Here is a 12,451-nt window from a genome sequence, read left to right as displayed (position 1 = left end):
GAGGTTTCTTTGGTTATTTGTTATGAGATTTTTGGAGGAAAAGCAAGGAGAATGACCTATGTAGTCTGTTAGATGTTTGGGTAGTGTGGCAGTAGTGTACTGGGTTACGTTGTTAGGGATGTAGATAGGTTAAGATTTGTACAGTGCTTTTCATATGATCCTTTAATCAAGCATGCAAGCGGGCTATTAAGGTTTTTTTCCTCATCACATTCTCTGCAAAATCTGTATTAATTTCCATTCATACAGAACAAAAATAAATTATTATTGATATACAGAATCATTTGGGTATATAACATTGATTTTACTAGGTTTCAGTCCAAGGTTATTAATTGATTTTTCTTCCCAAACCAGAATTATCTATTCATTTTTTAATGTTGCATTTTGGGATCTAGCTTTAGACAATGATTTTTTGTTTTTGTTTTTCATTTCCCTTTGATTTCTCTCACATAGCTTTATCTCCATTGACAGTAAGGATTATTATTTATAAATGCCTTAATGGTGAAACATTGAGAAACCTTCACTAGTTTCTATAAAGCACTGATATAGTGAATTATTATCCAAGTTCAATATGCATTTGTGTTTGTGTTCACATGCATGTGCTTGTATGTATGTTGTGTCTGTTTTTCCAGAGGAAACACTCTACATTTTGTTAGAATTGAAAAAAAAAAAAAACATGCACGCAATGGGTTCCGTCATGTCCTAGCACATCCTAGAGAGACTTGCTGCTCTTCTTAGTCTGTCATGTCTTCTATATAGGAAGTTTGTCCCTAAAAATACACCCTCTCTCTGCCATCTCTGGCTACTTGTATGTCTCTGGATGCCTAGTTTAGAACTGTTCAATAAAAGCCCGAAGCCTGTTCTTCCCCTGACACCTTGCTGTAGTCTCACTGCAATCACAGGGCTATTCTTTCCCTGTATTAAAGCTCCAGTTCATGATCTTGATTACCTTCTGGTATTGTGAGAAAGAAATGGGCCATTTTCTCCTTCTCCTTTGATTAAAATGTAAATTAGCTGATTTAAAAAAAACTCACAGTGGAGATCCAGAAGGCTGCTATGGTGTGATTTGATCCCTGCTGTGATTACACCTTCAGCTGTAGTCCTATCATTCTGCTCTAGAAGCCTTGGCATACTGAGTTTCTTTTTCTTTGCTCCTCTAATGTTTTGTGACATAGCCCAGTTATCTGCCTGGGGCATGGGAATTATCTCCTTCTTACATACCTATTTCCATGCCTATCCTTTCCCTTTTTTTCTTAAGAAGTTTTAGCTTTTAAGAACTGCCAAAATGATGCATTTAGCAAATATTTACTGAGTACTTCCTTCATTCCAAAGGCATGACTCAGTCCCTTTTGCAAAGTTTTTAAAACTCTCCATTTTAATGAAAAAGCTCTAGTTAGCTTTGGGGGTAGTTTTCTAAGGGGAATTACAAGATTACTAACATGATGTGTTTAGTACATGTTTATCATTTGTATAGTCAGAGTATGTATTTCCAGTGAGAGACAAGGGCTAAACTTTGGGGTGGGCAAATGTCTCTTCAGGAAGTTTCATAGTCCCAACTTTGTCAGTCTTGGTCTGATTTTGGTAAAATACTTTATCTTTTTGAGACATTCTCCATCTAAAAGTAGCCTCATATCAAGAAATAACAATGGGTTCACAGATGTTAAAGCACTTTGAACTATTTAGAGGGAAGGCAATAATTAAAACTCAAACAGTAGTAGTAGTATTGTCAATAAAATCATTGAATGTTTGAGATCTGCCATCCATCTTAGACTTGTTGAATACTGAGTGGTGAGGATTTATTCATTTCAGGAGGGAAAGAGCACCATTTGACAGTATCACAGGATACTAAATATTACCCTTATAGAAAAGCATCATTTCCCAGAGAATTGCATGAGAATTGGGGCATCTGAGGTCTACTTATACAACTGATGAGTACATAATCTTGATTTCTTTTTGTCAGTCATTTTGAGGCTTTCTCTTCAAGTCCCTAAGACTCCTTCCTACCCATTCTCGCTTGGTTAATGGCTAGGACTCCAGAGTCCTGGCCTCCTGACTCCAGTCAGCCAATGAGAACTGGTCACTTAGCTCTGCAATGTATCCATCCGCAGGCAAAATAAGCTTTCATTTCCTCATTGGTAAAATAGGAGTTATAATAATATCTGCCTCAGGGCAGATAGTACATGGGGTTAACTGAGTAATATATGCTGTTTACCTAAAACTCAACACAGAGCCTAGCACATAATAAGTGAATGGTTGTTTTTTTTTAAAAAACCTCCTCATGTTCCTAGCACATTTGTCACAATGACAATGGTGGTGATAGTAGTGATGATTTTCTAGAGAAAATAAGAAGCCTCCTCAGTTTTGTGGCCCTTATTTGAAAATGTAACCTATTTAGCATCTACTTTTATTCTCTGTTTTTTCTTACTCCGTGGATATATGATGCTGTTTATCCCTTCACCTGGGCCCATCTGCCATTTTATTGGTGCGTTAGTCCACCTGTGTCTTCTTTTTGTAATTTCAAAGCTTCCTCTTTTTTTTTTTTTTTTGCCAGTCCTGGGGCTCGGACTCAGGGCCTGAGCACTGTCCCTGGCTTCTTTTTGCTCAAGGCTAGCACTCTGCCACTTGAGCCACAGCACCACTTCTGGCCGTTTTTTCTGTATATGTGGTGCTGGGGAATTGAACCCAGGGCCTCATGTATACGAGACAAGCACTCTTGCCACTAGGCCATACCCCTAACCCCTTGGCTGTACTCTTTAAGATGATGCAAAGATGGCATTGCCTTGTTTGAGGGATGGTTTGCCTTTTGTCACAAGATGTTTATCAGTACATTCTGCCTTTCCTGGGGCCTAAGATGTAAAGTGACTGTAGGAGGGAATGGCTGAGATCAAGGAGCATAGATGCCAAGTTGGGGAGGGGATATTGAACGTTCAGCTTTTAATTAATTATTTGTAAGCCCAGAACCATCTTTTAAATTGCCTGAAAGCTATTGTTTTATACAATATGAGATAACTGGAGGCAGGCACAAATTCAGGGATGCTACTAAACATCCTAAATTTCAGTATACAACGTATCAAAGCTCCCTCTTTACCACATCCTGTATCCACTTTTATCTAAAACAAAGTAATTTGTACAGATTCCGCCATTTAATTACTACCTGTTACTAATTATTAATCTATTTATTATCCTTTTTTTTACATGCCTGGCTTACTGGAAGAATAATCTACACTTTCTGCCTTTTTCAGCTCTCATTCTCTCCTGCCCCGCCTACCTCTTTAATAATTGTTTTCAAAAGGCAAATTGCTAAATTCTATTACAGTTTGTAGTCCTTTTCTTTATCATCATCATTATTGTTGTTGTTGTTATTATTATGTACTTGTACAAAGGGGTTACAGTTCCATAAGTCAGGTTCTGAGTACAGGCTTCTTGGTCAGTGTCAACCCTTTCTTTGTTCTCCCCCATTTCCCCCATTCCTATCCTCAAGTTACATAGTTCATATTGTACATAATATACATTGAATATAATGACTAGATTTGCTTACCCTACAGTCTTTTCTTTGACATTTTTTGGTAGCACTCGACAATGCCAGTTCTTTCCTTTTTCCCCCTCAACATTTGTGTACATTCCTTAACTTCAGCCTTTCTAGATTTTTCTTCCTAACCTTTGACATCTTCCTGTCAGATTCCTCTGAGGACTGCTTTGCTTTCCCCACCAACCTTAAACACTGATGATGTTCTGAAATAGTTAACACTTAACACAAGTATGAGGCTGAGTGCTGTACTTTCATTATCTGTTTGGATCCACTTGTTCATCCTGTGAAGTAGTTTGCTTTATCGATAGCATCTTAATGCTGAGGAGGCTGAGGAATTAGAGAAGAAAGGAAACAAGCCCAAGATACCAATTGGTAAATGTTGGAGTAAAGATTTAAATGCAGGAGAGAGAGGTTAAGAGAGCCTGATATAGAGGGGGTGGGGCTGATCGGGATGCATGATACACAGACTGGAAATGTCATAATGAAACTTCTTTTGTACACTTAACGTATGCTAATTAAAAAAAAAGACTTAAGTTCAGGAAGTCTTAACTCTAGGCTCTTAGTCATGATACCATTATTGCCTTAAAAATACATGTTCCAGGATGCTTTTTATTATTTCACATATAGTACTTCAAAAGCCTCTGACTGCTTACAGCCCAGGTTTTCAGTGTCCAGTGTTACCTTAAGTTAAATATGCCCAGAAATGACTTCATCATTTCTCTCTCTCTGTACTCCTTTCAAACCTCTCTTCCTTGTTATTCTGTGTGTCAGTGGGTTACACCTAATTTCCTGGGAGTCCCCCCCTTTTTTAACTTTCCATCTGTATTTGGTACACAAAATTGTATTAAATTTACCTCAAATGCACACCCCTTTTTCTTTGAGTTAATACATTGATTGACTAATAACATTGATACCTTTCCCTCATTTAAAAAATTATCTTTAAGTAGTTGTACAAAAGGGTTGCCATTTAGCAAAGCAGTTTGTGAATACAGTATATCTTGATCAATGTCACTCCTTTCAACTTTCTCACATTTTTATTAGCATTAATTAGTGGTTCACAGGTGTTTTATTGGGACATGTCCATGTATGCATAAAATGTGCATTGACCAGACTCCCTTTTTTCATTGCTCACCCTCATTCTTCTTTTTCTCAAGTCAATTTTAATATGCCTCACTGTTTTATTTTCACACATATATGTGAAATCATACTTAATACATTTACCCCTCTTTCACTCACTGTCTTTCCCCCTCCCACTACTACCCACATCTTGAATTGGACCTGTTTTCTATTCTTGTCACTTATTTAAGTATATATCAGTTGTTCAAAGGAGTTTCACTGTGATATTTCAAATACTCATGTACACACATTTACACATACATATGTATATATACACATATATACAGTTCTTTAATCAGAGGGATCCTCCTTGCCTGCCTTAATTATCCCCTGCCCTATTTATTATCCAACAGTTTTCTGTGAGTTTCAAGATTTATTATTAAGATTTATTATTCTTTATTTTAAAAATAACCATTAAGCCTCACTGAAAGGCAAGGTTCAGAACAAGGTTGAAAACCCTTATAGAAGGATGTAGTTAGTGGGTCTGATTTTGTCTAGCATGAACAAGGCCATGAGTCCAGTCCCCAGTGCTTGAAGAAAAAGAAGATCCTAGAGTAGATTTTAACCATTAGTATCACGAACACACACCACCACCACCACCACCACCACCACTAACAACTGAAACATGTTAGATAATGTTAATTGACAAGTTAGCCATTTCACAGTGTATATGTATTTTAAAGCATCATGTCATACATGATAGTTTTCATTTGTCAATTAAAGTGAGTTAAAAGGAATACTACATTGTAGTTACTACCTTTTTAGTTACTAATTTTACTCAGCCGGTTGTTGGTGGCTACCTATAGGTTATACTAATTGTTTTCTGGAGAAAAAAAATCTTCCTATCTTTATGTTTTACAGTGTAAGGGATATCATGGGCAGAGCCTTTGAATTTGATTTTCTTAGTTGCAATTAACTTGACCTTCTTTTGACTTTAAGGCAAGGTGTTAAAGCCACTGTGTTACTTGGGGTGAGAATTTTCATAGACCTTTTTCTGTGTGATCATTCCCTTAGCACATAGATGCTATTGGACTTGTTAGCAAAATTCCCAGAACATTATTAGGTTTATACAGAACAAATTAAAAGGGTTTCCTAGCTACTCAGGAGGTTGAGGTCTGAGGATCCAAGATTTGAAGCCAGTCTAGGCAAGAAAGTTTGTGAGATACACACTTATCTCCAGTTGACACCTCTCCACCGCCCCCCCACCAAAAAAAAAAGCAGGAAATGGAGCTGTGGCCCAAGTAGTAGAGTGTGACTGGCATACCACCATCACCCCCCACCCCCACCTAACCCCCTAAAAAAGAAAGAGAAACACTTAAAACGTAAAAGGGTTTTAAAAAACTAGTTTAAGACTTTTTTTTAAAACTGCATATTTAGTTAAAGATAGCCTGGTAAGTTTTGACAGCTATAAGCAGAATCTGGTAAACCTGTCACCTATAGGATGGAGAGGAAGGGTTAGCATACAGAAGGTTTAGTTCATACTGAAAGCTAATGTTTCAATTCTGAGATAAGGACTAGCAAATACTATCAGAAAGGCAGATGGATTTATTTTCCACTCCCTAGATTTCTTTTTAAAATGGTGTTTCTACTTCCTGTTCATCTTTTGCAAGGACTTTGTGATATAGGTACTAATGCTGATTTTTGTATTGCTATGAGACAGAGCCAGGGCTTCTCTTAGTCAGGCCCCCAGGTCCCTGAGGCAGAGAGTGGGAGGTAGTCTATTTGTAAATTAAAGGACTAAGTTCAGTGACTATCAGGTTTTTATGCTTGAAAAAGAAGTTTATGCTTTTCACATAAAATATTCTGCTTTTTAACTTTTGTTGTTATTGTTGATTGTGGGGCTTGAACTCAGGGCCTGGGCTTTCTCCCTGAGCTTTTTTACTCAAGGCTAGTGCTCTACCACTTTAAGCCACACTCCTGGTTTTCTGGTGGTTAATTGGAGATAATAGTCTCACAGACTTTTCCTGCCTCCGCTGGCTTTGAATTTGGATCCTCAGATCACAGCCCCTTTAATATAAGGGGGGAAAAAATCTCAAGCATTTCTTTCTTTTTTTAGTCATGAAGAAGAGCCATCTGCTAAAAAATCCAAAACTGAGGAAGGGCAAATCAACTTGAGTATCTCCAGCCTGGCCGAAGGCACTGTCACCAAGGTAAGCAGCTTTCTATTGTGCTTGAAAGGTCAGGGCTCTGGGAGATTACATCAAGGTTGCTGCATCTGCTAACATACCATTTTCTGGTCCTCTCTATTGGGAAACATAAAGACCCATCCAATACTTACTTTCTTCTTTTAAGTGATTTTTTCAGTTATCTAAGAAATATGTAGGATATGGGCTCTAAATAAAACATATTGCTTGGTACACATCACCGATAGCATTTTGTTTGTTTATTTTTTGAGTCAGGACCTTGCTATATATCCCAGGCTGGTCTCAAACTGTGGACCCACCTTCCTTAGCCTCTTGAGTGCCAGGATTATAGGTATGGGCTACTAATCAAAATAGCATTTTGGAGGCATATTTTCTGGGAGTTCATTTTTCAGCTTTCCATTTATTCAAAATGATAAATGGGAATTCATGATATAAGTATTTTTAAGTAACTTGTCCGACAGGTGCTGTACCACTTGATTAATACCTCTACTTCTGGCTTTTTGCTGGATAATTGGAGATAAGCATATTATAGACTTTTTCTGCCTAGGTGGCTTTGAACTTGGTCCTCAAATCTCAGCCTCCTGATTATCTAGGATTACAGGAGTGAGCCACTAATGCCTAGCTTGTCTGCTTTTTTTGAGGCCTGGCTAAGCTAACCTTGAACTATAATCCTCTTTATTTCTGCCTCTCAAGTAGAAAGGGTTTCATTCTAAGTACATAAAATTTAAGTTAGTTTCCCTCTTTTGCAATATACAATTTCACAACAGGAGTCATAAAGTTCAAATATTCTAAATTAAATAGAATTTTCCAAACGACCCTTCTTTTGGCACTGATAGTTTGATACAATGAAAAGTTGGGTGGTTTGTTTTGTTTTTTTAAATTTGAAAATACTATCTATCTAAAGCAGCATTATCTTGAATCCACAGGTCTTTAAATTTTCCCTTATTAGTAGATGACACTAGGAAGACCCTCAGCTCTTAGGCATCCCTTTATGCTCACTTCAGTCAGAAATGCTCTCAGAAAAATCAAATGTTGGAAATGGGATTTGCACATCATTTTATAGTATAGGAGGAAAGATCTTCCTTTTCTCCATACTAATCTAAAGCAAACTGAAAACAGAAGTACATTTGTGCTAAATTTACCAGCCCTGTTAGGAATTCCTTTGTCTTTTCTGTGTCCAGGTTAGGACCAGCAGATTCAAGTCATTGGTGTGTTTTAAAATGCCTAGCAAGTCCTTAGCATGATCTGCTTTTACTTTTTGAAGACATACTCAGTTTGGGCATATTTGTTTTTGTTTTTTGTTTTTGTTGCCAGTCCTGGGGCTTGAACTAAGGGCCTGGGCACTGTCCCTGGCTTCTTTTTGCTCAAGGCTAGCACTCTGCCTCTTGAGCCACAGTGCCACTTCTTTTTCTATACATGTGGTGCTTGGGGAATCGAACCCAGGGCTTCATGTATACAAGGCGAGGACTTTTACCACTAGGCCATATTCCCAGCTGGGCATATTTGTGTATCTTACCAAAACTAAAGTGCTGAAGAACCAGCAGCAGTCTCCCTCACAGGGATATTCCATGAAGCAAGCATGAAATGGTTATTTCTCATGCCATTGTAGTGGGCAGATATGTGTAGTGTGACCCACAATATTACCTTCTCCCCTTCTAAGTGGGGGTGGTGTATCGAGAAGTTCAGGCAGTCTACAGCACAGAAAGCCTTCAAGCTGGGTTGGCTAGTAGCTTGGACTGTAATTCCTCTGACCCCTCTGAAGATGAGTTAGCTTGCATAGAGAAAGGTGAGTGAAAGTAGACAGGACAGTTGTGTGACTAGATGAATCTGTTAGCTTCAAACAGAAAAGACCTTGATAGAAAAGACCTTCTTTTTGTCTTAAACAGCATACTTATTACATTAAGCCATCTTGTATTGCCTGGAGTTTTGCCAAAAAGAGAAGTAACCTGTGGGTTTATTGTTGGGTCCATTCTAGGTTGGAAGTGTAAATCCTGTTGGGAACTTCCGTGCTCTAGTAAGACAGAAGAATGTCAGCTTTGAGGAAGGTGAGTGGTCTTCCATTGGCTTTGGTATTCAACGAAAGGTGCTTTCTTAGGCTGAGTGATTTAATGTTTGTTTGCATAACTGTTGATACTTGTTATAATGCTTTACACATTTCTCTTTACTGGCAGACCTTCATGATAATTTCTTGTTAGGGGCTCATTGAGACATGTACTCATGGGAGTAAATGCAGCATAGGTTATCTCAACAAAGAAGTAATTCATTGGTCTCCTTGTTATGCAAATTTTGACCAGAACCATGGAACTTTCTGTTTCACCTCACTGCAATTCTTTGAAGGTTTGTGTGTGAAGTTCGGTCTTTCTGTTTTCAGAAATGCACAATTCTTGGTTCTGGTCCTAAGAGTTAAGGCTGCATTTATATTGGCTCAGAAAGATCTTACTGCTGTCCCTAGATTTTAATCCTTCTCAAGTTAACCTTATCCTCACATTTTCTAATCAAACATAGCCTAGAATTCCATTTAGGCTAGGGTTAATATTGAATCAGGGAGCTATGTTTATCCACTGGATTGCATTCAGGTTCCTTCTCATTTACCTTTTGAACAGTAGCAATTGACAGTTGTTAATCCTGTAGGGAGAGGTGTGTTTGTGAGCTACCTTCTACTTGTGCTTTTATTTGTATGCATTTCTATTCCCATGTGCATAGAATTATCTATTTCAGCATAGTGGCATTATAGGGGTAAATAGACCCTTAAATGCCTAGAAACTTTCTGGCCTCACAGAGGTCAGTTGCTTAGAGAAAGCAAACCATCTACTAGGTGAGATCCTGTTGACAGTGAACACCAGAGATTGAGCCCATTAAATTTCCTAAGGAAGACCAGTTTTGTGGTCATAGCTATGGGGCTGTATATGTTTTGTGGCTTGAGATGGAGGAACAGTTTGTTGTTGTTTTTTAAAACTAGGTGTTGCCATATAGGGGAAAAGCTTTTCAGTTATAACAGCTAATAAAACTTCATCTAACTGTAAGAAAGGAACCCAGAATTCTAGAAGAGAGTTTTCTGGAAGAATTGGTAGAAACAGTGCTTCAGAATTTTCTTCTTTTGTTAATTGTGGTGTTCAGAAGAAACCTGTGCTATTGTCTGACCACATAGTGTGACTCTTGGGAAAGGGACAGACAAGTTGACCCTGACTATGTCATAATTATTGTGAGGATTTTTTGGTTTGTTTTTAACAGTACTGGGGCTTTACCTCAGGACATTATAATTTGCTAGGCAAGATTCTACCCCCTTTAAGCCATGGTTTTAGTTCCCTTTTGCCTTGTGATTTTTCAAATAAGGTCTCATTTTTGTTCAGAGCATTCCATCACCCCTTGTGGGTTGCTTTTTGAGATGAGGATTGCTAACTTTTTGTCCTGAGCTGGCTTTGAGCTATGACATTCACCTCTGGATAGCTAAGATTATAGAGTGAGCCATCTCTCCTGATAATTAAGTTTTTTTTTGTTTTTTTTTGAAGCTTCAAAGAACTTTATTTAAAGATTAAAAACGGAATTATCACTGTTGGGAAAGCATGAGTCTAGGAGGCGGCGAAGGCGGAAACCTTTTGCCTTGGCTGAGGGCGTCGGTGGAGATGGTTTAGCCTCGTCATAGGCCCGGTGGCTTTCCACAGCCGGTGGATAATTAAGTTTTTGAAGAAAGATTGAATAATTTTTTTGTCAGTACTAGGATTTGAACTCAGGGTCTCACATTTACTTGGCCTTGCTTATTTAGCTCCTGATCTACCACAAGACATGCTTCTCATCCTGTTTTTATTTTGGGCATGGAGTTTTGTGGCCTTGTGTTGTGATTTGCAGGTTCTCAGCCTACGGAGTAGCTATGATATAGATGTGAGCTATGCTTTCTTCCTATTCTTTCATTGAATGTTATAAACTACCTTGTCCAGCCAGAGTCCATGTTCCTTCTCTGGAAGTGATTGATTTTGGTGTAGGCATGGTCGTCTTGGCAATTAAATGTAGTTATGATCACTGTTATGTGGCTTCTACTAGTTGTTTTATGTCTTAACACAAGGCATTGTGTTAGCCTTGCATTTTGTTAGTTTTTGTTCTAGTTACCCTTCACAGTATCCAGCAAAGTCACATGTAAAGAAAATGTTAAGAGTTTTAAGAGCTGATGTCAGTTTTCTGGAAAGATTTGGTTTTGAGGAGAAGAACACTTGGGTGAATGAACTCTGAGGGTAGAATACCTCCCAGGCTTGGCAGTCAGCCAGGGCTAAAGCTTGAATAGTAAGGGAAGCACCTAATCCTTCTAGAAGTAGAAGTGTAGAAGCACATTCAAGACAGGATAGGGGCAGATAAAATGGAAGAAGGAGGGAAAGGAATTGAGTGAATCAATCTGTAGACGTAGCTTTTCACAACAATTTGTGGCCCAAGGTTATGACCACAAAGACACAGATCACAAAACTCTGGGAGTGCTAAATGTGTGTATTCTACTGAAGGAAACTGGTGAAGAGGAATTCCTTCAAGCAGGACAGAGAAAACACTTGTAGAGTCTGAAAAACTGTGAAAGTGTACACTCCTAAGAATTTGCCCAGTCTTAGAAAAGTAAGGATTCCTCTAGGCCAAAGAGTTGGAGATTTGAAGCAGTCATGTTAAGATGACAAAGCCAAGTGGATCCATATAATTATATAGGCCACAAGAAGAATTGTCTCCTTTTTAACTGATGAAAAAAACCTATAAAATTAGAAGAGCTAGATACCCCATCTTCACCCCCAACCATACAAGGATTCAAATGCCTATCTCCTGTACACACTGGGTTTTTCTGCTTAGCTAGACTCTTTCTTTTGCTACCTAATGGACTCCTTGCAACATTTAAAAAACAAATCCTTACAAGTCATGCATGTAAAACCTTGTGCCTACACATAGTCTTTTGACGAATAGACTGTCCATACTTGCTGAATGTGACTCTTGAGTCCCAGCACATTACTTATGTTGTAACAATGGGTGTCCCTCTGTCCCTCCACCTAGGACTTGGTGAATCAGAGCTTTCCATGAAGTTACTAAACCAGACCCTCCATAGGGATGTCAGAAAATGGATGGCCTGCTGTTTAACCATTGCTTCTGCTTTGTGGCTCTCACTTGGTTTTCTTTTTATTCCTCTTCCTCTTGAAATTGTCTCTTCATTGCTTGTCCTTCTTTTGTTCTGCTTCAGCTTCTCTATTCTAAGGCCCTTCACAAGCCCAGACTCACTTCCTTTGTCCAGTAAGGAGTTCTCCCCCCAGGTTTTAAGTACCCACCCTGGTAATGATCTCCTTTATTCCTGAGAGAGTTGTCTGTGCAGGGAAAGAGGGGAAGGGAAGCCAGAAGTATGACTAGCAGATAGTCAGTAAAATTGCTTTACCCTTAGGTAGAAATTAGACACTCTCTGTCAGCCCTAATCGTAGCTTAGTGATACTATCTCATGCTATCAGCAGTCCACAGTAGGCAGCTGCACATTTTTTTTTTTTTATCTTCTTGTGTTCAGTGTGAAGGATGCTTCTTGTTCTAACCTTATTGACAGAGAGGAAACAACACACTCATCCTGGCTGCCAGCGATTCTGTGAGTTGTCTTTGATGCTGTTTCAGTGCCCTTTTTTCAGCTCCTTTCTTTCTTTCCTTCCTATATGCCCTGACTACA

The 12,451-nt window shown here is 38.6% G+C and overlaps 1 protein-coding gene across 3 annotated transcripts in view; it reads left to right on the top strand.

Annotated features, from left to right (window-relative positions):
• Positions 1 to 12,451, top strand: part of Xrcc5 (X-ray repair cross complementing 5) — a 96,383-nt gene that overhangs the window by 45,652 nt on the left and 38,280 nt on the right. For all 3 annotated transcript variants that reach the window (XM_048344801.1, XM_048344800.1, XM_048344802.1), the window contains 2 exons: positions 6,699 to 6,792; positions 8,762 to 8,831. In XM_048344801.1, coding sequence (XP_048200758.1) covers positions 6,699 to 6,792; positions 8,762 to 8,831 — 164 coding nt within the window. The remainder of the gene's footprint in view (positions 1 to 6,698; positions 6,793 to 8,761; positions 8,832 to 12,451) is intronic.

The sequence above is a fragment of the Perognathus longimembris genome, chromosome 4 (genome assembly GCF_023159225.1).
Source record: "Perognathus longimembris pacificus isolate PPM17 chromosome 4, ASM2315922v1, whole genome shotgun sequence".
In the NCBI taxonomy this organism is placed as follows: Eukaryota; Metazoa; Chordata; class Mammalia; order Rodentia; family Heteromyidae; genus Perognathus; species Perognathus longimembris.
The sequence above is the reverse complement of the archived record's forward strand: the minus strand, read 5'-3'. Positions and strand labels throughout refer to the sequence as shown.